This window comes from Lepisosteus oculatus, chromosome 11, assembly GCF_040954835.1.
Source record: "Lepisosteus oculatus isolate fLepOcu1 chromosome 11, fLepOcu1.hap2, whole genome shotgun sequence".
Taxonomy (NCBI): Eukaryota; Metazoa; Chordata; class Actinopteri; order Semionotiformes; family Lepisosteidae; genus Lepisosteus; species Lepisosteus oculatus.
Genome location: NC_090706.1, coordinates 16,896,699 through 16,921,453, shown reverse-complemented (window position 1 = coordinate 16,921,453; position 24,755 = coordinate 16,896,699). Strand labels below are relative to the sequence as shown.

At 45.9% G+C, this 24,755-nt stretch overlaps 1 protein-coding gene across 14 annotated transcripts in view; it reads left to right on the top strand.

Annotated features, from left to right (window-relative positions):
- nfixb (nuclear factor I/Xb) overlaps nucleotides 1-23,343 on the top strand; it is a 202,478-nt gene extending 179,135 nt beyond the window's left edge. For 9 of the 14 annotated variants that reach the window (XM_069195837.1, XM_069195835.1, XM_069195834.1 and 6 more), the window contains 5 exons: nucleotides 2,836-2,967; nucleotides 8,436-8,611; nucleotides 9,932-10,079; nucleotides 12,397-12,488; nucleotides 16,144-23,343. In XM_069195837.1, the coding sequence (XP_069051938.1) occupies nucleotides 2,836-2,967; nucleotides 8,436-8,611; nucleotides 9,932-10,079; nucleotides 12,397-12,488; nucleotides 16,144-16,158 (563 nt within the window). In that variant the 3' untranslated portion in view covers nucleotides 16,159-23,343. The remainder of the gene's footprint in view (nucleotides 1-2,835; nucleotides 2,968-8,435; nucleotides 8,612-9,931; nucleotides 10,080-12,396; nucleotides 12,489-16,143) is intronic. The other 5 variants (XM_069195841.1, XM_069195842.1, XM_069195839.1 and 2 more) reach the window with 2 other exon arrangements.
- The last annotated feature ends 1,412 nt before the right edge of the window (nucleotides 23,344-24,755 follow it).

Genomic DNA, 24,755 nt, shown 5'->3' with positions numbered 1-24,755 from the left:
GAGCACAAGGAGACCATGTAGCTTCCACACAGAGGGCATTGCTGTCAGGAAATTCAAACTAAAGATGGAGCAGTGGGGAGCGGCAGCTCTAACTACCATGCGACAATGTCAGCTGCAGTACATTTTTAAATTTTTGTATGGCATCTTTTTCTCAGCGTGATTCAGATTTCATGGCTTCAGTCCTAAGTTTCACCACATTCCAATAAGCAGCCATGGCACATGGACAAAACAGCAAAACTGACAAAACACCTAGCACAAAATGGAGCACACACCAGCACGTCTGTATCTATTAGCGTGGCATTCTGCATCATGCAGGCCCAGATGGAGACAGTCATGCATAAAACAAATATTTAGACTATAAATTTGTCTATTAAATGTTTAACAGGGTGTGTTAATACATAAATACGTCCTCACTGAACCTATGTTTGGCAGCAAACTGGGCAATAGCGATACAGTACTAGTTGATGTATGTATTGGGGTCAGTCGAGTTCACGTCTTAACTGAAGAGCTTCGCAAAACAAGGATTTTAACAGGGACTCAAATGTACAGTGCTGTCCGTTTTGTCTACATGTCTCAGTGGGTTTGTGTACAGAGCTTCTGTTCTGGTTCCGTACAGCGCTGTTATCAGTGTTAGTTGACATATTAGTATACATCTCTGTAGAGCCGTTAAGTCAGGAAGTGCTTTTCTGAGCAGATGGCTATAGTGCAATACTCCAACACGTTCCAGTCGGCAACCACAGTGGCCTGCTGGAGTGTTTCACATATTTAGAATGGGGAGTAGCTCTTAATTGGGTAAAAAATATTTAGCTTTGTGTCGTTCTGGGGGGAAGGGGGTAAGATGTTACAAACAAGAAGAGGCTGTTGAGGCTACAGTCTCATCCTCCTGATTCTTGTCTTTTCCCTTTCAACAACCTGGCTTGTCGAATGTCCCATACTGCCGCCACCCTTTGTGTGAAGAAGTCAATCTCAGGTTTTAATGCACTTCTAAATGTAGTTTCCATTCGTGTCCTCATGTTCGTGTTTCCCTGGTGGTTGTGTAGGGATCCTGTGGTTTGATCTTGTCAGTGCATTTCAGAATTGTGATTCCTTGCATTTTCAGTATCACCTCACTCATAACCCTCTGTGTTCAAGAGTAAAGAGGTCCCATTTCCTTTACCCCCTTCTGTCCTTTCGTCCTGTTCCAGGGAGGCAGCAGTCCTGTTGTAGGCGTGGTCATCAAAACTGCAAGCATAGTGCAGAATGCATAACACAATCTTGCTAACGCATTGCACACGTATCAACTGCCTTTGGTTTAAATTGTATTCACCTTATTGTGAATACAAACAAAAACTCCACAAAAGGTAACAACAATCAAGATAGTCTCCCTTGATTTTTTGGGGAAGAAAAGTGCAAATGAGCTTAACCTTTACTGACCTCAGCTACAGTTGGTGTCTGTTTTGGTTTAACATTCTTCACTAATGGAAAAATCCATGTATTCCAATCTCTTGCAATGTAATAAAATATACTGGTAATACGGTATAATTTCACAGTATGTGATTAAAACACCTGTGCAGCACTGTGAATTGGCCAGTCACAGTACTCCTTTAGTGCCATCTTCTTTCTCCCACACTGCACAAGTCTCGTTCTCACTTTCCAGAAGATATTCGTAGCTTTTTTTTCCCCCACACCGACGTTTACACTGCCGTTGGTGTTCCAACTGAACAGCTTGCGTCTCCATGTCAGCTTTCTATTTCTGCAGAAATCCAGAACAAGTTTTTAAAAAAAGCTTACGCCTTCCGGCTCACTGAGAGATAAAAGCTTGACTCAGTGTTTACCCCGTTAATTGCTTCAGCAAGTGATTGTGCACTACCACTAACAACATTTTTCCTTAACCTAGCAGTGCCATGGTTCCATTCAGACTGCTAGGATTCATTAGCGAGAGCCCAATATGAGTCTGTACTCGTGCGAAAGCGTCATTTTCCAGCACTGTGCCCATAACCTAAAGCACCGGTCTTGTGTTCCTGTGCAAAATGGAGAGACACGCAGTGACTGTGAGTCTGAGCAGCCCACCATGCATCTCCCAGAGCAAGACCTGAGTACTGGCACACATTACAGCCCGGCTGTAGGTAACCAGTGTGTGGAGTGCAGATTTGAATGCAGTGCTAACCTAGGCTTTAGCTGCAAGGCAGAATAATGCCTGTGTTATCTATGCAGGCAAGCCTTAATGCAACATCAGGCAGAGACCGCCTGAGCAAAGCCTCTTCCCTTTCTGAGGTACCACCTGCAGCCCACAGTTCCAGGAGATTGTTAAAATAGAGCCAGTTATTTTTATTTTGAACTCGGGTCTGCTGATTTTCCCATTGTAGAATACGTGGTGGGAGCTGGAGCTCCGCGCTTCTTTAAGAAAAAAGAAATCGTGCCAGCACACAGCAATGCATTCTTCTAATTTCTTAAAAGTGCCATATCTGTTACACCAGTGTCCCTTTGTGTTTGTGCTGATTCCCTGTGATTCCAACCCAGCCTTGCACATACGTGTCCCAGGTTGATGGGGTCTGTTTGCACCCCTGCCTTGGCAGCATGTGATCATCAGTGTTAAAAGAGGATCTGGCCAGACTGAGAGAATCAGAGGACACTCACCTGTCTTCAGTCCTACTTACTCATAAGTGGAGAGAAACTGGTGAAGTAGCTTAAATGGGAAAACAACTGGAACCCCTGGGGGAGGGAAGGATAAAGGAGGAGAGAGCAAAGGAAAAAAGGGAAAACGCAGCAGGAAAGAGAGAGAGGACCGAAATTTGCAGATTGACGTGAAAATGTAATAAAATCGTTTTTTGCCATTTGTTGATCCACTCTTGCCAGGACTGTCCTCGCCTGGTTCTCTTAAGAAGCCGGGAAAGTTCGATTTCGGCAGCGCACTGTCGCCCCAGACGAGGTCGGCGCGCATGGCGTTCACCCACCACCCGCTGCCCGTGCTGGCAGGAGTGAGACCAGGTGAGATACCAGCCCGCAACCCGCAGGGAAGGGGGGGTGCCCAGGGCCGGGGCTCTGCCAGGCTGCCAGGGCATCGCCAGGCTGTTGGTTTGTGTGGACATTGGAATCCAAACACTGCAAACGAATCTCACCTGTGATTACTCTTCCCTTGTTGCAAATCAATCAATCATTCAATCAATCAACCAATCAAAACCTGATTAATTTATGATTCCTAAACAAAGTCTCCTACTCCTGCTGGCACTGTGTGCATTGAAACGTAGGTGGTACAAAAACAGCTGGATAAGCCTTTCATGTTATGATAAGAGAACAGTGATTACTGGAGGAAATGGGTAAACAATACTGGACATACTGTACATACCGTACTCCATTATGCAAAAGTCAAGGAAGGTTGTTTTTTTTTGCTCTAGTGCACATTTTCGCCACTTTTTCAAATTCCAGCTAAGTTTCCTTCCAAAACATTGTTTAAAACGATGTCTGTTCTTGACACATGTTGTCCCCTGTTGGAGATGAAACATTAATCAATTACAACTGTATTAAAAGTAGGAAGCAAGCAGATCTCTGGAATGCTAAGCCTTTGAAAATCGCCCAGACAGTATATTGTGCTCTTGTCAGTGTCTGATTCCGTGCAAAAACTGCATGCTGAAATACACACAGCACCAGGGAGAGTCTAGTCATTATTAAATGCATTATTTTCCACACCAGATATCATTGCTCAAAACCACCTCCTCCATCACGGTTTCCTGGTAGACATAACTGCAGTAGCTCTCACTACTATCTCCTTTCCCATTAATCAGGATCTTTTCTCGGGAAATCAGTCTTTTTATAAACTTTTTGCGGCCCAGCATGTAATGAGTAAAGAAGTTTTACTCTCACTAATTCTGGTTAAACTTTCTGGAACAGAACAGCAATAAACCAATTTACTTGGAATTTTAGTTCCCCTCCCCCTGCCACCCCAAAAAAACCTTTTCATAAAAGCTGAGTTGAAAGGGATTCCTTGCATACATTCTAAAAGTGTGACAGCGCGTTGTTTGCAGAGGTGTATGTTTGAGCAACAGTAGAGTAATGTAATCATTGCTTTGTGCTCTCATATCTCAGCTGTGGAGACTGGTTGCTGCATGTTAAATGCGGTCACATAGCTACTAACCCATTCAAAGGTTGTGTGAAAAAAGGCTGCAGTGCATGGCTTTCCAAAACAATGCATTTAACAAAACATCTGGAGATGCAAACCAACATCTGGCCATGCCAGCACCTGGCAAAAACAGGGACGAAACAGCTGTTTGACATTCCTACAGAACTGCCACTGAAACTCTTTCTGCTAATCTTGGGCACTAGGCCATATCTATCCATTAACTGTAGCTTTGCTGCAGACCTGTGTTAAAAGCAGCCTTTTTAAAGCTTGTGTTTCACTACTGTCCTCTTGTCTTCAGTGTTTTTTTCCCCTTTGAAGAGATGCTTCTCAATCTGTCATGCAGTTCAGAGCTTTTTTTTTTGTTGGGTATGTGCGTAGCTGGAGAAAGGTTAATGGTCACAGTGCATGCTTGAAGCTAATGCTTGAGGCACATGTTCTCTGAAGAGTGTAGCAAGATTGTGTTGAGCACCATGCTAATAGGATGAGAATTAGTGACCAGACTGTTCAGGCCTTCCAAACAAAAACCTGGTATGAGTGATTTTCAGAAATAGGAAGTTGGCAAAGGATGGCAAAGACAAAGGATGTGACAAAACCACCCAGACCATGTGGAACAGTTTACCCTAAGTTTGGGTAAAGCGACAAGAACCAGAATCATACAGAAGAAATATCTATCACAAGTATTCAAAAAGCCCAATTCTTCTGTTTAAATGGAGTTACCTATGACCTTAATGTCTTGTGACAAAACCTTTATTCAAGTTCAGAACGAAAGGCCCATAATCTCTTTTTGTGATGGTTGTGTTTATTTTATTTGGGCAAATTACATCTTAGACCTATTTTTGAAGTCCGGCTATGGCTCTGGCCAAGGGAGTCTATGTGACTGTGCCTGTGCTGGGTTTGGAATATGGTGCATGTTTTGCCTAGTTGGTTTCTTACTTTGGTGAATTTGTTTGTAAGGCATATAATCTCTTTTACTTAAGAACGGTTCCAAAGGACTGGAGGGTATTTGGTCCATCCAACCTATGTGGTAGTTTGTAGCTATTTGATCTGAGGCTCTTATCCAGCCATTTATTGAAAAAAAGCCAACGTATTTGCTTCAACAACACAACTTGTTAGGTTGTTCCATACTCCCACAACCCTTTGGGTGTAGAAGTGCCTCTTCTTAGTGTTAAAAGTACTTCCCTGAAAGTCTGCAGTTGGATCTTCTGGTTGGTGTTGCAGTACTCATTCTGAAGAAATACACTGGTTGTCAAAGCCTTGAGGAATTTTAACACTTGCATCATAATCTTGTCTGCTCAGATTAAAAATATTCAGTTCCTTCAGCCTTCCTTAAGATCAGGAATGTATCCCTTTGCAGCAATATCTTTTACATAATGTGGTGAACAAAATTGTACACAGTTTTCTAAATGAAGACTTATTAGTGTAGAATACACTTTCTAAATTCTAAGGTTTTAACCTGTTATATGCTGACATTTTTGTCTGCTTTTATTGCTTAATGCTCCACATTGTCTAGAAGATACTATATGTCTAGAAGATACTATATAAATTGTGTATTACCATGAAAACCTAAACCTTTTTCTTAGTCCATCTCTTCGCTTAAGTCTTTTAACTTAACAGGACTTAACATTGTCTGTGAAATATAAGTAATTCTTGAGAGTGTCACCCCAGTTTCTTACCAGTTTCAATTATTATCCTTCACTTGGAATTACATGGAGACATGGAGGTCTACACACTGGTGCACTATCCGGGCTAGAAACAGGGCTTGCTGTACCCGTGTTTGATGTATTTCAAAGCTTTATCACATGTTGTATCAGTGGTATTGGGTGAATTGTTTCAAAGAGCGATTGTAATCTCCTGCCATGTGGCACTAGAGGTGTAAGGTAGGTCTGAAACAGACTGGTGCTGCTGCACAGTTGACGAGTCAGTCTCTGCATGGGTCAGTGGAGGGCAGCTCACTAGCTGTTGAACTGCATGAACGCTGTGCAGAAATGGGTCTAAGGATTCTGTCTTTCTGCAGCCATCCTTCCTCCTTTTTTTGTTGTTTTAAAAATCTAAAAAAATTTCAAAACTATTTTTTGTTGCTCCATTCCTATCCAATTTTATGTTGCCCGTGGTTTTAAGCTGATAATTTCTGTACCACGTCAATAGAGAATGAATCGGACATGAACCTCCGACATACGCACATGCAGAGCCATTTGACATCTGTTGTGCCACAAGCTCCATGGTACCTGACAGGTGAGTTAGGGCCGATTGGAGGAGTGGTGAGTCTCTCGCTGACATCACTGCAACCTTCAGGCCCATGACCGTAGAGCTCAGCCTGCACCCTGAGTAAGCACCTTGGAAGTTTGTCAGTTTGTCTCAAATTCATTTTCCTCGATAATCCCCAGATAATTCCACTGTTAGTTACTTTTCATGGCTTGAGTTAGAAGTGAGAATGATAATTTGGGTCTGACCAGCCCCATGAACGCTGAATAAAAGCGGTCTCCCATTTTTTTTTCCATCAGCCTCATCATAAAAAAGGACATTTTGCTACTCGTATCATTCTGAAGCCTTGGTATATTAAAGCTAATCACCAAAATCCTTGAGTTTTGCTGTTTGTGACTGCTTCCTTTGCTAAGTCAGTAGTGCACATGCACAGGAATTAATTGCTGAATTCCTAATGGACAGGAAACCACAGTTTTATGATGGTGGCAGTCTTTTCAGTCTTTTTCATGTACTTTTGCATTTGGCTTTTCAGAGACCATTTTTGAAATAGGCATATGACTAAAGATTTACATCCTGTGTGAAGACAGCCTTGCGCTGAATGAGCTTGTTACTTAAATATTACTTTTTCTGCTGCAGCACCAGTAACAGATCAGAAAAGATGTCTTTAAAGAGCCCGTAATGGCGTTTCTTCCAAAAGACATTGATAAAAGCTGGAAACATAGGAGTTGGGAGGGAATATTTTGTTTTCAGATGATGAGACCTGCATGATATCACATGCTGAGCCTGCTGGGTGAGTAGAGAATGTCTTGTGGGGCTGCGATTGAAGATTCCCTGCTTGAACAGCAGAGCGGAGCGGAGCGGAAGAGTGGAGCTGTCAGATCTCCAGGCTGCTGTAACGGGTTAATTAAGAGCAGGGGTGGCGCAGTGGGGGAGGGCACTGCCAGGCCTTGGCTCCCAGGAGACCTGGCAGAGCCCCAGCTCCTAATGAGATTAAATCTGGGTAGCGGGGGAGAGAGAGAAGAGAGAGGGTAGCAGGATCGGATGGCTGGAAGGTACTGCTTGAGAAAGCTTTTCTCTGGAAATCAAACGCACATCTTGGCGGTAATCTGCCGGGGCTTTGGCAGGCTCCGTGGGTAGCTACCATGGTGATAGAGGGTATCACTACCAGGCACCAGTCAGCAGGACAGACCTGATAACACAAATCCACGCACACACTCACGGATGTGCTCAGGCTGCCATACGCACACGCACACACGCAGGAGGGCATAGACGCTCTCCCAGACTGCGCACATCTCAGCAGCCCGCGCACACCAGCTTGGACACATGGCCAAAATGCCAAGGCGCCTGAAAACCAGACAAATGTGAATGTAAGAAACGGATACAATTGAGCTCCGCTGCATGGAGAATGACTGTTTTTAGTTGCTGTTGTTCTCAGAAAGGATCTTACCCTTTAACTTCTCCTTGAGGTAACAGAGCGGGCAACTCTGTGTGTGTTAGTTTCCTAAGTGTGTAGAATTATCACTCTTCTACTTGATTTGTTCTGACGGAGGACTTGCTGGTTTGTAGGTCAGGTGTTTTTTCTTGTTGTCATAAACATTAAGAAGGAGAGGCCATTTGGACCACCTAGCGGTGTGCTGTAAAACAAGCCAAGCTTTACTTTTACTTTTACATCATTTTGTTCTTCTGTTCTGCATACTACACTACAACTGACTATACCTCACAGCAGAACTGCTGGTGATCTGTTTGTGGGACGAGCTCTCAGCAAGGCATTGCACACAGTTGCAGTACCACATTCCCGTCAACAAAACCTCAACTCCCTTCTGATCTTCTTTGAGTGTCTTTAAATTGCACCAGTCTTAGCTCAAGCTAGGTAAATGCACGCTGGCTGGCTGGCTTCAGCTGGCTCAATCCCACACACCACTGTCTTAATTGACACAGTCCAACCTGGAGAATGGGATGGGATAGGTTTGCAAAATGTTTCAGTGCCTTGTGTAACACGCACACTTCCTGCTGTTCACTAAGCTCCTTAATATTTTACCAGGTTAGAGAAAGTGCCATCTGGTCATGCCAAGTCGGTGGCGTGCTGCTGTCCTGTCCTGTCCTCCCACTGAGACTGAAAGCGTCTGTTTGTCCACAGGGAGCCCCCGCGCCCCGGCCTCAGCGCTGCACTTCCCTTCGCCCTCCATCATCCAGCAGTCCAGCCCCTACTTCACCCACCCCACCATCCGCTACCACCACCACCCTGGCCAGGACCCCCTCAAGGAGTTCGTGCAGTTCGTCTGCTCCGACGGCTCGGGACAGCCCAGCGCGCAGGTAAGACTGCGGGACAGGAGGGCCCTCACGCTGGCTCTCCTCCACTCCCAGCTAAACGGTGTGAGTTTGTGCACTTCTCGAATGTTCCCCTGGCGCGCCACATAGTAACATGCAGTGAAATTGCGGTAAAACGTGGAAGCGCATGAGAAATCTTCAGTATTCGGTAATTCACTACAAGTTACGGGCCCAAAAGAGAAACGCTGTACACTGTATCAGGTGATCAAGTTCCTTAAGACAGACAGTGCCACAGTTTGGACACCTGGCTTGGAGAACAGACTACAGAGGTAAACACACCTCGGCAGACACTTTATGTTGGCAAAAAGGTACAAGTAAGAGAAACCTTACTTCCATCAGCACAGCCATCTTTGTGCGCAAGGCCATACAACATGACCTGTTGCTTGCCTCACGCCACAGGATGTGATATCAAACTCAAGTAATCAATCTTAAGGCAAGCTGCCTCTCCATGGTCACCGGCCCACGACTAGAAGGTCAGGGTCGGAGTTGAGCTGGTGAACGTGTGATGTGTGACCATGAAGCTGCACCACGAACCCCCACAGAAGAAATCTGAGCTGTATCCAGGGAAGGCAGCGGATGTGCAGCGTGTTTGTCAGCGCTTCTGTGAACGTGAGCAGACCTAGACAGATCTGCCAGGGCTGTGGGAGACCATGTGTTGACACGTCGGCAGAGGCTCCTGGGTTTGGACCTGTGCCGAGACATTGCCCAGTCCAGGAGCCCAGGTCCTGCTCGGGTCCGACATCCCATCTTTTAAGCGCCAGGCTTTCCGAACATCACCGGAGCAGGATCGTTCCTCCCGCTCCGACGAGCGCTTGACAAGTCGGGGACGGGGAGGGATGGACCGCAGGGCGCGGACGGCGGGGCTCCCCTCTGCTTCTCGCCTTTCCTCCGTGTCGTTGCTCGCTTTTAGATTTTGTGGGGGGACAAAGAGGAGATGGAGACTTTTTTTTTTTAAGAGACCTAGTGATCGAACCCCTGCCCGTCTGGAGTCACTGCGCCGTCATCGCGTTTACGATGCAGTCTCCCCTGCGGAGGTTTTTTTTTCGGTGTTGTTGCTTCTATTTCATTTTTTTTGTGCCATGTGACTAATCCACACCCTGTGTCTGTTACTCACCACCCTGGCGGCTCCTTCTAACAGTGTTTTTGGGGGAGTTTGATGTGCCCCTCCCTCCTCCTCTCTCGGCCGTGTTTTTTCCCTCCCCCCCCTTTTTTTGGTTTGAATTGCGTTTTTTCGTTTTTCGTTTTGTTTTTTTCTGGTCCGGAGCTGCCAGTGTCAATGCCTCATCCTGTTTGTGTTGTCCGCAGCCAAACGGGAGCGGCCACAGCAAAATGCCGGGTTCGTTCTTGTTGCCGCCGCCACCTCCAGTGGCCCGTCCAGTGCCCCTCCCCATGCCTGACACAAAACCCAGCAGCACACCCCCCGATGGCGGACTCTCCTCGCCCACGTCTCCGTGTAAGTGACACAGCGGACCCCCCAAGTCTCACCCCCCCCCACACACCCCCCCACCTCCGCCAGCGCGCACACTTGCCCGGCCGCCAGAAGAAAATAAAACACGTCAGCACGCGCCCCCCACCACCACCAAAAACCACCTCCCGAAAATCAGGGCTGGATTCAAATACTGCTTTCACCGACCCCCAAACCAAGGTCTGTCCCGGGACGTTGCGCAGACCCCTCCCGGCCCCTGCCCCCGTTTCATAGGACTTTCCAATCTGACGCGCAGCCCGTCCGCAGATTGGGAGGAGGGGGGAGGGGGGGGTTGGCGAAGTTGACAATTTTCCAAATCGTCGTCCTCCTCCTCTCTGCCTTTTACCGAACAGAAACAAGGAAAAAAAAGGTTTCTCTGCCATGAAGAGCGCAGTCCGGCAATGCAGTTTCATGCCAGGATTTTTTTTTTAGAAACACAAAAACCATCGTGGTAACGCTTATTTCAACCCAAAAAAAAAGAAGGACAGTGGCTTGAACTGCTTGCTGCCTCACCTTGATAGCAAAATTCCTGTCCTGCCAGGAACTGACGCACATTGTGAACGATTCTCCCTCTGTGCAGTATTCCTGAATCCATCCCTTTTTTCCCCACCCCTTAGGATACAAAATTTAGGGCAGTAGCGTGGACTCCAAAGGTCATGCCCCCTTCACCCACAATCCTCGTTCCCCCCCGCCATGTGCCATTCTGTTAGATGACAACAGCCATCTCTCACTTTTTCCTTCGATTGGTTTTGGCTGTATTTATTTTTTGTTTGTTCTTTTGTTTTTCAAACCAGTTATCCTTAAAATCCATGGCATTCGAGGTGTCTTTTAGATGGGGTGTGCTTGCCTTATTTTTTTGTAATTTTCTTTTTCAATTGACGTTTCCACCAAAGGGGGTAGATGGGTAATATAAAGCCCAGCGCCAACGCCGATGTCACCCATGCAACGAGGGGCACTGGATGGAGCACTTCGTCATTGTCGCTATTTTTTTTCCCGCTTTAATATTTTGTCGTTACTGTTGTTCGTTTTTGATTGTTTTGGGATTGTTTTTTTTTTGGTTGGAGGGTGGGGCGGGGGGGGATTCAACCATAGTCTTTTTTTTAATTGCAAAGGCAACGGAACGCGTTTCCGCTTTGCCTTAGGTATCGAACCCACCTCCCCAACCTCCCCACCCCCCCTCCTCCACCTCCGTCTCCATCTCCCTCCCTGGTTGTCCATTCCTGATTTTTTCCCCCATTTCCCACCCATTCCCTTTCCACATCTATTTTCCCACCCACTCCTCCCCCTCCTCCCCTCACCAGGAAAGCAGAGGAAGCAGCTTTTAACACTCTCTTCCAACAGCCATTGGAGTCCACTGCAGACAACTGCCCTAAATTTGATCCCTTTAAAAAAAGCCACATAACGCCCCCTTACTGACTGACATCAGGGTTCCACTCTCTCTGCCATTTGAAGTCTTCTTAGCCTGCTGTCTTAAAAGCCTTGCACTGCTAAAAACAGCAAATGCCCTTGGCAATGAATTAATACCGTCAACAAGAAAAAATACTACGGTCAGCCCTGCCTAGTCTTTTTTGGCTGATCTTAATATAGAAGATCTACAGTTGTAGGGAAAACAATGTCAAATAAAAACTCAGTGCTGTGGATGAAACAAGCTCATATTTGTAATGGGAATAAAAAAAGGCATATCGAGACTGGACATGCCTGGGAGAGCTGGGCATTCATTCCCATTAGACAAAAACAAAAAAATGCAAGGTCAACAGAATTGGCTTCTTTTGCTAGAGGGAATATGAGGCACGTTGTTTTGTGGTGCACAGCTTTTAACATGCATTTCCTCATGCTGTATATGTTATTCTGTGCGTGTTTTTTTAAAAGAATGCTTTCTGCCACAGTGGTACAATCTGTATGCCTCTTTATGATGGGGATGCCTGTTAATAAAACTCTGCCACATTAAAATGAGCACCCTCTCTCCCTTCTGTTATCTCACACGAAGCTGAATCTTAAAACCTGGAAGTATTGGCCGTTTCAAATTGAGTGGTTAGATCACAAAAAGCGGTTCATTTTTAAAAAAATGCATGATACCCAAAGATTAAGCTTCCGGACATAAGAGTGTTTGTGCGTGCTCGGTGTCGTGCTAAGCGTTTCGTTTGTGTGTGAGACAAGGCTGCTCAGTTTAATAAGGCACAGCCTCAGCGCCTATAATTCATAAGGATCAAAAGAATACAGCATACCTGTTGTGATTTTCAAGCAGATGTTAGAACAAACAGTATCACAGACTAGTTGACTTACTGACACATGTGCCTCTCCACAGCATACTCAGCGCCAGGCCCCACAGCTGCCAACAGGTTTGTCAGCATCGGATCACGGGACAACAACTTTCTGAACATCCCCCAGCAGACTCAGGTAACACCTGCCTCCCTGCCAGCACCCGCACTGCCCGACACAAAACTACATTCACCCTGCTCAGGTTAAGGGTAAAAATGCTCTAAATTGACTCAGAGCCTGCTGTTTCGAAAGCAAAAACTGCATTTGTCCCACGCAGGCTGCTTTACTGTCTCAGATTCTTACCGATTAAAATACACATTCTACTGTTTGACAACCGCAGTACCCAGATGACCCCAGTTATACAAGACCAGAAAGCTGCAGGATGGACAGAATTGGAAAAAAAGTGTAAGACAGACATTTGTTAGGTTCCTGCTGGATGGGTTGATTTGGTTTTCAATGTACCTCTCTCAGGAAAAGGTATCGGTCCTGACCCATAGGCATGAAGACTAACAGGGCTGGTGCAAGTGTGCTCAACAGGCCCAGAGCTGGCCTTGTACAGCACCTTGTCCTGACCTGTACCTGCAAGTATAACAATCTGGCCCTCAGTTCCACGTTTCTCATCCTAAGTTAAGAGAGACTCGAGATCCACAGCAGTGTTTTTTTCCCGTCTGGTTCAGCTTACACTCACTCCGACGAACCACTAAGCCACAGGACTGCCCGGTGCACTTGTGCCTTTCATTCTGACTTCAGCCAAGCGGTGCATTGTCTTGTGCCTCTTATATTACAATGCAGTTTTCTCATTAAAAAGCAACCGCAGAGAGTCGAGCACACCCCTCACATGGAAGCAATCTTCTTTCCCTCTTGCAGCCGGACTACACATGCAAACATCCATGGCTACAGCTCTCACTCCAAGTTTTTTTTCAACCAGTAGGCATCCATTGAAATCGCAGCCTGACACAGTCACCACTGCGAGACTCCCAGCACAAGGCAGCCTGCTGACCACAGTGCAGCCCGGCACGCTAACACCAGCCTGCTGACCACAGTGCAGCCCGGCACGCTAACACCAGCCTGCTGACAGCAGTGCAGCCCGGCACGCTAACACCAGCCTGCTGACCACAGTGCAGCCCGGCACGCTAACACCAGCCTGCTGACCACAGTGCAGCCCGGCACGCTAACACCAGCCTGCTGACAGCAGTGCAGCCCGGCACGCTAACACCAGCCTGCTGACAGCAGTGCAGCCCGGCACGCTAACACCAGCCTGCTGACCACAGTGCAGCCCGGCACGCTAACACCAGCCTGCTGACCGCAGTGCAGCCCGGCACGCTAACACCAGCCTGCTGACCACAGTGCAGCCCGGCACGCTAACACCAGCCTGCTGACCACAGTGCAGCCCGGCACGCTAACACCAGCCTGCTGACCGCAGTGTAACCGGCACGCTAACACCAGCCTGCTGACCGCAGTGCAACCTGGTACGCTACATTAACACCAGTCTGCTGACCACAGCAGCCCAGCACACCAACACTAGCCTGCTGACCACAGTGCAGCCCGGCATGCTAACACCAGCCTGCTGATCATAGTGTTTGCTGGCACGCTAACACCAGCCTGCCGACAGCATTGCAGCCTGGCACGCTTAACACCGATCTGCTGACCACAGTGCAGCCTGTAACCCAATCACCAGTCTACTGACCACAGCAGCCCAGCGCACTAAGGCCCAGCCTGCTGACCACAGTGCAGCCCATTTTTAACACCGAGACCCTGAACACACTGCAGCCCAGCAGCCAGTGAGACTTTTCTGTGTTTTCTTTTCTGTCTTATTCTTATTCTTGCTCTTGATTTTCTGGTTAGTTTTGATTCATCTGAAGACTCTAAATTGAGGGATTTTTCACACAGAACATCTAGGACTGAGAGTTTTAGAGAGCAGCTCATGAGTCGTGTAAGACTAAATTTATACTCAGGAATACAGCGCTTGTGGCATGCTCTTTCAATTAATGAAACTGAAAGCTTTTTTAAAATTGATTTATAAAAAGTTTAACAGTTGTAAGAAAACTGTGCATGGATTTGAAGTTTTTTGTAAAATAGTCTTATTAGGCTCATTCTATGGCCTCGTGTCCTAGCTAGAGCAAAGTGTTGGACACAGGAGCTCCCTCGTGGCCAAAAATAGGACATGCAGTTGGGATGGAGGGAGGAAGAGAAAAAGCTCTCTGCTCCACAGCTAAGCCACGTCTGGACTGTCTGGTTGCTCACGGCAACGAGACATGATGTAACAACCAGCTGAACTTGAACTTGAGGGTGGGGGGGGTGTTAGAAAAGAGGGTGCCAAGGATTAGGTAGAGAGAGGGATCGGGACACTGGTGGGGTGGGGGGGGCGGAGAGAGAGAAGAAGTCAGGAAAAGAAGGAGGAGTTACTGTAGGCCGAGAGGCTTCTGGGACAGAGAGAGAGAGAACTTTTCCTGACCCACAGGAGCAAATGAATTTAAACAGGCTCCAAAGACGATCAGGATTCCAGACTAACGTACAGAATGTTAATTGACACCAGATAAGAGCAGCTACAAATCAGCCTAGTTCTTTGTGATGTTCACTGTTGAGTCCTGAAGGCACTGTGATGATTGTTCATCATACTCCAAAGAGAGAAGTGGGGAGTCAGTACATTCGGTAGTAATGGAAAATTCTCAAATAGTCTAATCTTTCCACCTTGAAAACCACTTTCATTATGTTGAATTCGTTCACAAAATTTACAGATTAAGATTTTTTTTACATGTAGCCTACTCACAAAGAGCTAGGATGATTTTATATTCATTGGATGTCAGTTAAAAGAAATGACTTGAACGGTTGAATAGCCTTTAAGTAATCTATCCATAGTCAATTTTCGAACTCGGTTTTTTAAACTCTTTACCTGGTGTACAACAAATCTCCTTTTTCATAATCCTGCTGTCTGCTGATGCAGGAGTGCCCTCTAGAGGAAATTTACTTCAATTACCGACTGATATACATTGGCTCTTCTGACTTGGTTAGAGAAACCCTTGGTGAAAAGCCTTCCTTTCCTCCTGTAGTGAATGTGCCCAGCACGTAAACTTGGGCATGAGCTCAAGGTGCCCTTTCTCTAGAATCACTGCCCCCTACCTCCTGTTGGAGGAACTGCAAAACTACACAAGTAAACTTTAATTTAGTTAAATGGTGATGGGTTGCATGTAGATGCAGTGGTTAAAATTGCTTCCTTGCAGTGCTGGGGCCCTAGGTTCAGTTCCTGGGATGCTGTCTGCATTTGTATGTTCTTCTAATGTTCGTGTGGCTTTCCACTGGGTAGTGGTAGATCAGACATTACTGGTACTGTAGGTTCTTCTGGGGAAGTTGGCCTTGGTGTGAATGTATGCATATTTATGTCAGTGTGTGCCCTGTGATGGACTGGCATCCCATCTGGGGTGTATCCCACCCTGAACGCAATGCTTCCCAGGATAGACTAATGGCCACCGTGACCCCGAATAGGATAGGTTATACTGAAAGTGGAGTGATGATGATGTATATAATGATATTATTTCCCCAAAAGATAGTTTTACTGAGCTTTGCCCTATCAGAAATCCTCCTGAATTACAGTGCAGAGTTGAGAACTGGCCACCGTCTTCTATATGCAACCCCATCCCAGCCCGAACAAGGTTTCTTTGTTCTTGATCAAAAGCTGTGGTCTCGGTGTCCGACTCTGTGAACCACAAGGCTTGCACGCTGAAATACTGTCTGCTCGCCAGGGAAATTCTAATCCTTTTCTTTTGTGTTGTTTTATTTTTCTCTTCCTTAACAGTCTTGGTTCCTCTGACAAGATCTGTCGAAATACAAACAAAATAAAAGAAATCACATAAAGGAATTTGTCACAAATCTGAAACTAAATAAGGAATCGCCCTCTAACCCAGTATCGCAGAGGAAAAATGGGAAAAAATAACCGACTTGCTCTTAAAAGAGAATAAAAGAAAAGAAAATTGTGCAATCTGGAAGGGGAAAGAGGAAGACAAGTGAATCGTCTCAAACATAAAACAAGACATTGAAAAACCAGGAAAACCGGTCAGAAACAACACAGCGCAGCTACCACACCACTGCTGGCAATCAGACCCGTTTGGAACAGATTTAACCAACAGCACCCCCACAGAAACCGAACGACAGCGGGAGAACCCCCGTCCTCTTTCAGGCAGTACCGCGGGAAAGGAGGAGACGCAGATCTGTCTGATCTTGAAGCTCCCCTGGAGCGCTGTCTCCAGGGTCCTTGTCTATTAGCCCAGCGGGAGGTCTGGTCGGAGAGGGTGATAGCGGTACTGCAGCCGGGCCACCCGAGGGCTATGGGCCGGGCCTGCGAGCTCGGCACTCTAGGGAGAGAAGCAGAGGCGACCCGGCCTTCTCCATCCGTTTGGAAGCAGGGATCCTGCAACAGGGGCTGCAAAGCGCCTCCTGCCAAACCTGAGGCCTGCTCCGGCGGCGTCACCCGCTGACCGGTCTGGCGCACTGCCAGCGGCCGGACAGAAGGACGCAGGAAGGAGACCCCAGACCCCCCCACCCCCCCACCCGCCCGTCTCCGCGTCGGCCTGTAGAAATCACACTAACTCCACAGCTTTCACCCACACTGATGGATGGCAGTGTCTGGAGATCTCCAGCAATTTTAGAGAACAGCTCTACACAAAACGACCATCAGACCAGAAAATAACACTAAATGCCCCAAGATTTCCCCTTCACCTGTCACCTAAATTGAAAGGAGAACTCTGGTGGGTCCCTATCACTTAAGAGCAATAATCCCTATTCCACTACAGGCAGTGTGCTGAACGCTGCCCCCTTTGGGCAGGGTGAACTGTAAAGGGGGGAAATTCCATATATACACCTATATACAGTATATATATACTATATATATTTATATATATCACATGGCCTGTACCTGAGAGTGTTTCTGTTTTTCAATAACAAACTAGACAAGGAAACGGAATTCAACCACATCTCATCCGAACTCCGTAGACTCATAGAAGCATCCAGTCACCATCCTCATAGCAAGTTGCTTCTCCTTCTTTTATTTGGATTTTTTTTTTGCTGTTCTCAATGATCATTTCCGTTTGGTTTAGTGGCTAATCTCTCGCTTTATTTGGCCTTTTGTTTTTGTTTTTGCTTCGCTCTTTTTGTTTCTTCGCTCTCATGAGAAACGAAACCATCCACTTTTTTCGAGCCGGAAATTTCGCAGGCGTGACTCCGACACACGGGGGAGGACGGCCAGCCCTGGCTCTGCTGCTGCTGCTAGGCTGGTTAACTGTTCACTGTTGCAGCGACCCCCTACATTAAACCTGTTAAAGGTTAAAGGATCAACTGATGGGTCAACTAGTTACCCAAGTGAAGATGAATTGAGTGATTGGGGATCACAGGTGCACAGAGCTCCAGCTGATGAAAGCCCTGCAGGGTAGTGTGATGGGACAGTTACAGTGGCCGTCAGTCTGGGAACGGGTACAGACACACACATGCATTTACCAGCATCCCTTATAAGCAGGCTTGCTTACTTTTGGTATTTGGATTTCAAATGTCAAAATAAGGTTTTGTCAATTTGTAAATTTACGTGCTACTCTCCTTAAAGTATGCTCGTGCCCCTTTATAATCATTGATAGTCCTGCCTTCAGGCTTCCAGTTTCAGTCTGTTAATAGAGGGTTTGATCTGATAAGCCCCACTTCCTTCTGCCATCAGGAGATCCAATTCTGTGGCAGCAAAAAAGCATCTCTCCCTCTCCTGGCAACTACAGTGGCTGGAGTCAGTTTTACGTAGGTCATTCAAAAATGTAAAAAAAGATCCTTTATATCTGTATTTCAAAAAACACATCTGCACTGAAGATTTTTTCATTGATGCATCATTGCAGGTGATTGCTGCTTGGTAGCAGTGAATTTGAATAAGTGATTTTCCTGGATTTTGTAGATTCTCATAGCTAATTAACTGACAGTCCTGACTTCACATGAAGAAGGACCCCACCCTCCTGATGTGCTAAGAAAGCCATTAACAGGCTTTCACGTTGGCTTAAACACTAACAGTTTTCTTGATCAGACGACAGAGTCATGTTGATTTGGAATGTAACAAAAATGCAAACGTGGAAAGTAACCAAGCCTGCTGGTGAAGCTGTCCAGGCACCCGTGTACCGGCGTCAGCGTGCTCTTTGGTTTTCCGCCGGCGTGCTTGCCTGCGCCGGGTCTTTCCCTGGGTCTTCTAGACACGAGCCGGGCCTGAGCCCCTCTGAGGATGGGCCGGGGCTGAGCAGAGGAGAGCACAGACTGACACAGACAGCAGCAGGCCAGGTGTTCAACCTGCAGGGACAACATTGTTCAGGAGCTGTCCAGTATGGATCCAGCGTAATCGGGGTGAGAGCACGTCTCTGGCTTTCTGCTCAGGCAGGCAGTGACGAGAGCCAAGGGTCAAGCAAGCAAGTTTGATTCTTTGCTGAGCCGTACACTAACTCCCATGTCTCTTCAGGAATGCCTGATGTAAGCGCATTTAAGATAAGTCGTGCTACTTGTAGTACACCCTGAGCTTCAGTGGCAGCCAAGTGGAGTGGCATGGCTCCTGTGTGCTTTAGTCTCACTGTAGGGCACGCCCGTAGGACATTTGTGGTCATCTTAAAAGAATACACAATTGATGCAAAAGAGCTGACTATGGGAAGGGAGTTTTTCAGCATTTAAAATGTATTTTCTCCTTAAGACCGCAGTTAGCAGGGTCAGAACATCATTGTATATGTAACCCAGTCACCTGACATCTTTGTTCAAAGATGCGACCTTGTGGTTACAAGAAAGAGGAGTAAGGCATACATGAAACACCACTGCTCCTCCTGCAGGTCAGTCAGTCAGTGTTACAGGCATAAAGACATTTCAATGATGAGGTTTCCTGGAGGACAGAGAGGTTTGAATAGTGAACCATGTCCACCATTCAGGCTTACGTGAAGGGTGTGCAATGTGGGTTTCTCAAAATCTGATATGGATCCACTGGATTCCCAGTTGGGTCTTTTGTTGACGGGTGGGGGGATGATGAGTGGGAAACAAAACAGTCCCAGGATATGAATATTGGGTTTGCCGAAGTTTGGCGACCTTTGACCTTAACAATCACTGCCAGAAACCAATAAGTTTCAACCAATAAATAACCACACTGTTGCCCTAAAGCCCTGTTCACACACTATAAGATTTGCAAAATGTAATAGTCTCTTAACACCACCCTTCAGAGAAAGTGGGTAAAGCTTATCAAGTTCCAGCCTTGCAACCTATCTCACGGCCAGCCAGTTCTAAGCCACCTAACCAACGACATCACAGCCGAGTTCTGTCAGCCATGTGGCCTCTTTTGCTCGGATGAGATGCTCTTGCACAAGAGGAAGGTAAACGTCATCTCTCCAAGCGTTCGTGTGAAATTCCCAGCGGAGGCTTTACTGCTGTGTGTGGTCAGGACCTGTCTCCCCACCCGCCCTGCTCAGTGACGCCTCAGATTCACTCCAGCGTCCGTCACTCTCCTGCGCCGCGCCGCGCCGCGCCGTCCGTCAACAGCAATCTCTCACACACAAACCAACAAGCGCGATCCATCGCTTCGTCTTGGACAGAAAGGTTTACTCCAAAAACTTCAGGCATCTCGCAGCGCCTGGCTCTCTGTCGGGACACCCCAGCAGCAGCCACAGATACACTGCACACACGCACACGTACACACGCAAAGGAGAGCCTTCTGGTCATCCGAACCGCCTGTTTTTTTATCAATTCGAAGCTTTTGTATAATCTCTTCGCTTTTAAACAAATTGGCCTCGGGGAATAACTGGACTGCCCTGTTCTGCATCTCAGCGCTGAGGGTGAAGCGAGGGTTGTCATCAGCAGAAAATCTCCTCAGCTTTGCAAAAAGTAAAGATTATTCATTTTTAGATTATATATATATGGAAGTGCCTACGTCTCCCGTTATGCAATTTGTTAAACACGAATTCAGGTTCTTTTTGTCACGTATAAGCTATAGAGGTCATGGGCAGAGCTGTCCAAGGTCCTGAAACTCATGGCAGGACAGTCTGTGGCATTTTTCAGAATAAGCTGGCGGGCAGTCCAGTCATTTCTTGAAGCCTGACCCAGTTGATGACGCACCTAACAGAAGATATTACCATTGTTGTACAGGCACCCACTACGTCAGCAAAAATTACTATAAGACAAACGCTTTGCAAGCGAAAGGTCGAAAAATAAATCCAGAATTTGAAATAGAAGACAACTATGAAAACAGCCTACTTTGTTTTTGTTTTTTGGATGGAAAGTATTATTATTGATAAAAACTATGTTGATTGAGCCAAGTGCAATGCATTGGGTAGTTAATTGTCTTTGTATGTTAGAGATTGTTAAGAAAGTAAGAGAAAAAAAATGAAAAAAAAATCTATTTTTGTTTGCAGTCCATGAGCCCTCGGACTCTAAATAACAGGGTTGAGAAATATCCCAGCCTTTGTAAGTTTGGGGAAAGATTTTTTGATTTTTTTTCTTCCGTTTCTTTTTTTTAACGTTTTATTTGTAATGATTTGTTTTTTGAACGTGGGAGGGCTGAAGGAACAATTTTACAAAAAAGTTAAAAAATACTAAATGAAACTGGTGCTTTTTATGATATAAAGTACATTCAATTCTATTATACATGAATAATAAACAAATAAGTGTTATCATAAAGCACATTTTAGGAAAAAAAATGCATTATTCTACTTCTACTCTTTTTTGTATTTAACGGGTGGGGGAGTGAGGGCGGCGTTTCATTTTATTCCCGGTCGTGGCACGAGGCGCAGTCCAACCTTAGCCTGAGCCGAGCTCCTCGGCTTCTAGGAGAGAGAGTCTGGTTGAGACTTCCTGGTAACCACCGGAAGCCTCAAGCTGTGTAGCCCTAAAAGAGCAGCTTAAAAGGAGCAGATATGCAACCAGTCTGGATCAATCCAGCATTTTTCATTTGTCTAGTCCAAACGAAACCCTTTGAATGTGGTGATAGCACACCATTCCTGTGTCCAGGACATGCCCTAGGCAGGTCTCAGTTTTTCGTCGATACCTGCTGTGAGTGGCCGGGGTGCAGGGGAGTATTCTGTGTGCGGCGATGTGCTTGCTTGAGATTCCTCTGCGGGTCGTGTTCCACTGCCTGCGGGCCCACAACAGAAGTGGCGACGATTGGCAATGCTTGTAAATTCCCCTCCTCCCCTCCCCCACCCCCCCGCCACCAGCAATCACTGAAATTAGCCAGCCTTGTGTTGCTTTATAGACAAGATCTTCCCTTCTCTGTGGAGGATGCAGTTAAAACCGCACAGGAAAGAGTGCGTGTTGTCACAGTGCACGTTCACGAGACCCTAGTGAGATTCCAGGTCTGGACACGTTGGTGGTAGGACCTGGAATGTCCTCCGGGGTCCCTGTAGGCTCCAGCCGTGTCCCCCGGGTTCCCAGCGGGGGTCCCAGGCTGAGGGTTGACCAAAGTGCCTCTTGTTCACAGGCCCGATCACGTGTTCACAGAGCCCTGTCCCTTGAAACGCCTCCCTCTTTGTGTCCCTCCTCTTCTTCATCTTGCCTTTCGAACCTTATATATAGTACTAAAGGAAATTGGTGTGATTTATTTCTTCTTTTCATTGGTAAACAAAAAAAGAAAAACTAAAAAAAAAATCCTTTTTCTTCCTCTCCTTTCTTCGCCTCTTTTCTCTCTCTCTCTCTCTCTCTCTCGCGCTCTCTCTCAACACTGGAATAGCCTGTAACCGCGTATCTGTCTCCTTGTTCCCTCTTTGGGGTGTACTTCGCAGTGTCTGAGCGGAATGCAGTTAGCACATATGTTATATTGTCTGTACGCTTCACAATTGTATATCATACCGATTTCTTCAGCTTTTCCATTGAAACAGCAAATGTAAGTGAACAAGTTACACCTGTGGGCTTGGGGGGGGAGGGAGGGATGGGGGGTGCCAGGGTTTGGGGTGACTTTGGGGAAGAAATGTACGCTTTCAGGACATTTTTTTTAAAAAAGACATAGGAACTCCCTTTGGGGTGGGGGAGAGAGAGAACCTGGGGGTTGTTAGCAGGACAGTTTTTTTATTGAATTTCGTTGTGGTTGTCTTTTAGATCTTAAGGTAGCAGCAGACATTGGCGTATTGTATTGAACTTGACGGTAAATTGCATAAGACACCTTTTTTTTGTAGTGGTTTTATGAGACCAGCTATTTAAGAAAAAGAAAAAAACTACAACTACATGCACCTTAAAATGGACGTGCCACATTTGTGGCCGAGAGGATGCTTTCAGATACATAGAATGTGCAAATGATGCAGTGGACATGGCTGCATCCTCTTCCTCTGAGGTCCTGCGTGGTCTTGGGCATTCGCTCCCATTTCCAGAGGGAAACTTATATGCGGAGGTGGTTCTCCCATTGAATATTCCCAGAGACGTGCGGTTGTGCCTTAGGTTTTTCTTTCACCACTCTGAAAAGCGAACGGTTCTGTCAGCAGAGCTGTTTTAAAATCCATTTCGACTTCTTTAACTGCAGCATAACATTTTTTTAAAAATGTCTGGTCTTTTATGTGGTGCAATAGCTTTTCCATTACAAGATGATGATTTTCGCACTGTTTTATTTTAAGAAAGCACACTTTGGGGACACGCGTACAAAAGTATCCATTTAGTAAAAACTGTGACTGGCCGCAGTAAAGTCCGACAGAACTGGACGAGTCTTCCAGATTGCATTTTGTAGAGCCCTATGTATCTGAACGCAGCCTGTCCGACACATGTGAGCTGTTTGGCTGTTCTTGCTAAAAGTAGCGTCAGCGCCTCATGTCCTGCGGGGCACGTGGTGAACTAGAGAGGGGTCCCCAGTTGGTGTTGGTCACACCCCCCCAACCCCCCAGGTGGTTCTGCTGTCTGAGAGAGCACACCCCCTTTGCTCATGGTGAAATGCATGTGTTAATTACAGTTTCTTTTCCATAATAATAAAAACAGTTTTAAAGAGCAGCACCTTTAACTGATTGAATAAAAGGATTGTTCTTGACTGTAAGCCCCTGCTGTCTCTTGTTTTTATTTTTTTCATTCACATCCTTCTTGGGGTTTGGGGTTTGTATCCGAAGGGATATAAAAAATGTATAAATAGCTCGAGGGGATCACGGCTGTAATGCTGGAAAAAATACTTTTTGATAACTAAATAATTTAGTCATTAAAAGTGATGGAAAGATGGATTTTAACCTGCACCTCAGAAAGCATTCAGCATCTTGAAATCCCTACTATACAGTGAAGCACAGCCTAGACTGTGTTTAATATTTGATGGAATATCATTGGCAGTTATTTGGCTGCATAATGTATTAACCAGTTAGGGATCCAGTTCCAGGATTTAGTGGGACATCAATTTATGAGAGTCTACAGTGGAAATAATTGCAGCAACTGGATTAATGTGATTAAGGTATTCAGAATTGTGTTGCAAGGTACTCACTGACAAGCGACCGATCACTCACATGGGCATGTTGGGGACTCCTGATTTAGGCTGTGCTGTACAGATCATTCTGTACTTCAGCTTCATGGCCCTGGGGACCCACCTCCAAGCTGCTGCTGTTCCACTGGAGCAATAATTGAACCCTTAGTAAACCTAATCATAGGTGTAATTTTAATTGTTTTATTTTCAATTCCCAAACTTATAGGTTTCTTCTAACTATTGCATGTTTTTAAAGACAAATGCAATAGTTAAAAGGAAAAAAAACTTGTAAAGGTTCAAACCAAGTGAATGATGGTTCATTGAAGGCTCTCAGCTGCAGTGAAGTCTGCAGGATTGGGGGTTCCCCAGGACCAGAACTTAGTCTTAGTCAACTGATTCCATCACAGGAAGATACCAGCTGTCCTTTTCGACCTTACAGCTCAATTTAGGTGAGGGGTATGATTCTGCAAGATCTGAAAATGAATGGGAAAATGTGCTGTTTCACATGAGCCTTTACGCTTTAGAATTAAAGCAAGGCCCTTTAATTCAAATGCAGTTCATAAAATCCTATGATGGATTAAGCCTGAGGCAGTTTTAGGTTCTGACCCACCAAAAACAAGCGGCAGAACTGGAAGATGATGCTGTGCCTGCCCCTCGCAGCTACATTTCGAACCAGCTGCCAGCAACTATCCCTTGCAGCAACATGCAGGTAAGAGCCCTGATTAAACCTTCCTAAAACCTATTACACCAGGAAAATGTGTTATGATGATGGCAGGAACAGTAGTCAAAAAAAGTATATTCATTTCATGTACCTACCTTTTGTACGTCCCTATGATGTGTTCTGGTTCTACAATACTACATTCTGTTACTGTTTTATTGTAAACTAAAATGTTAAAAAGTTGCATAACTTGTCGGACACCTTTCTCCAGAGTCACTTGCACTATTAAAAATCCCAACTTAAAAAAAAATGGTATTAAATTTTAAGCCTTACAAAATGTTCATCT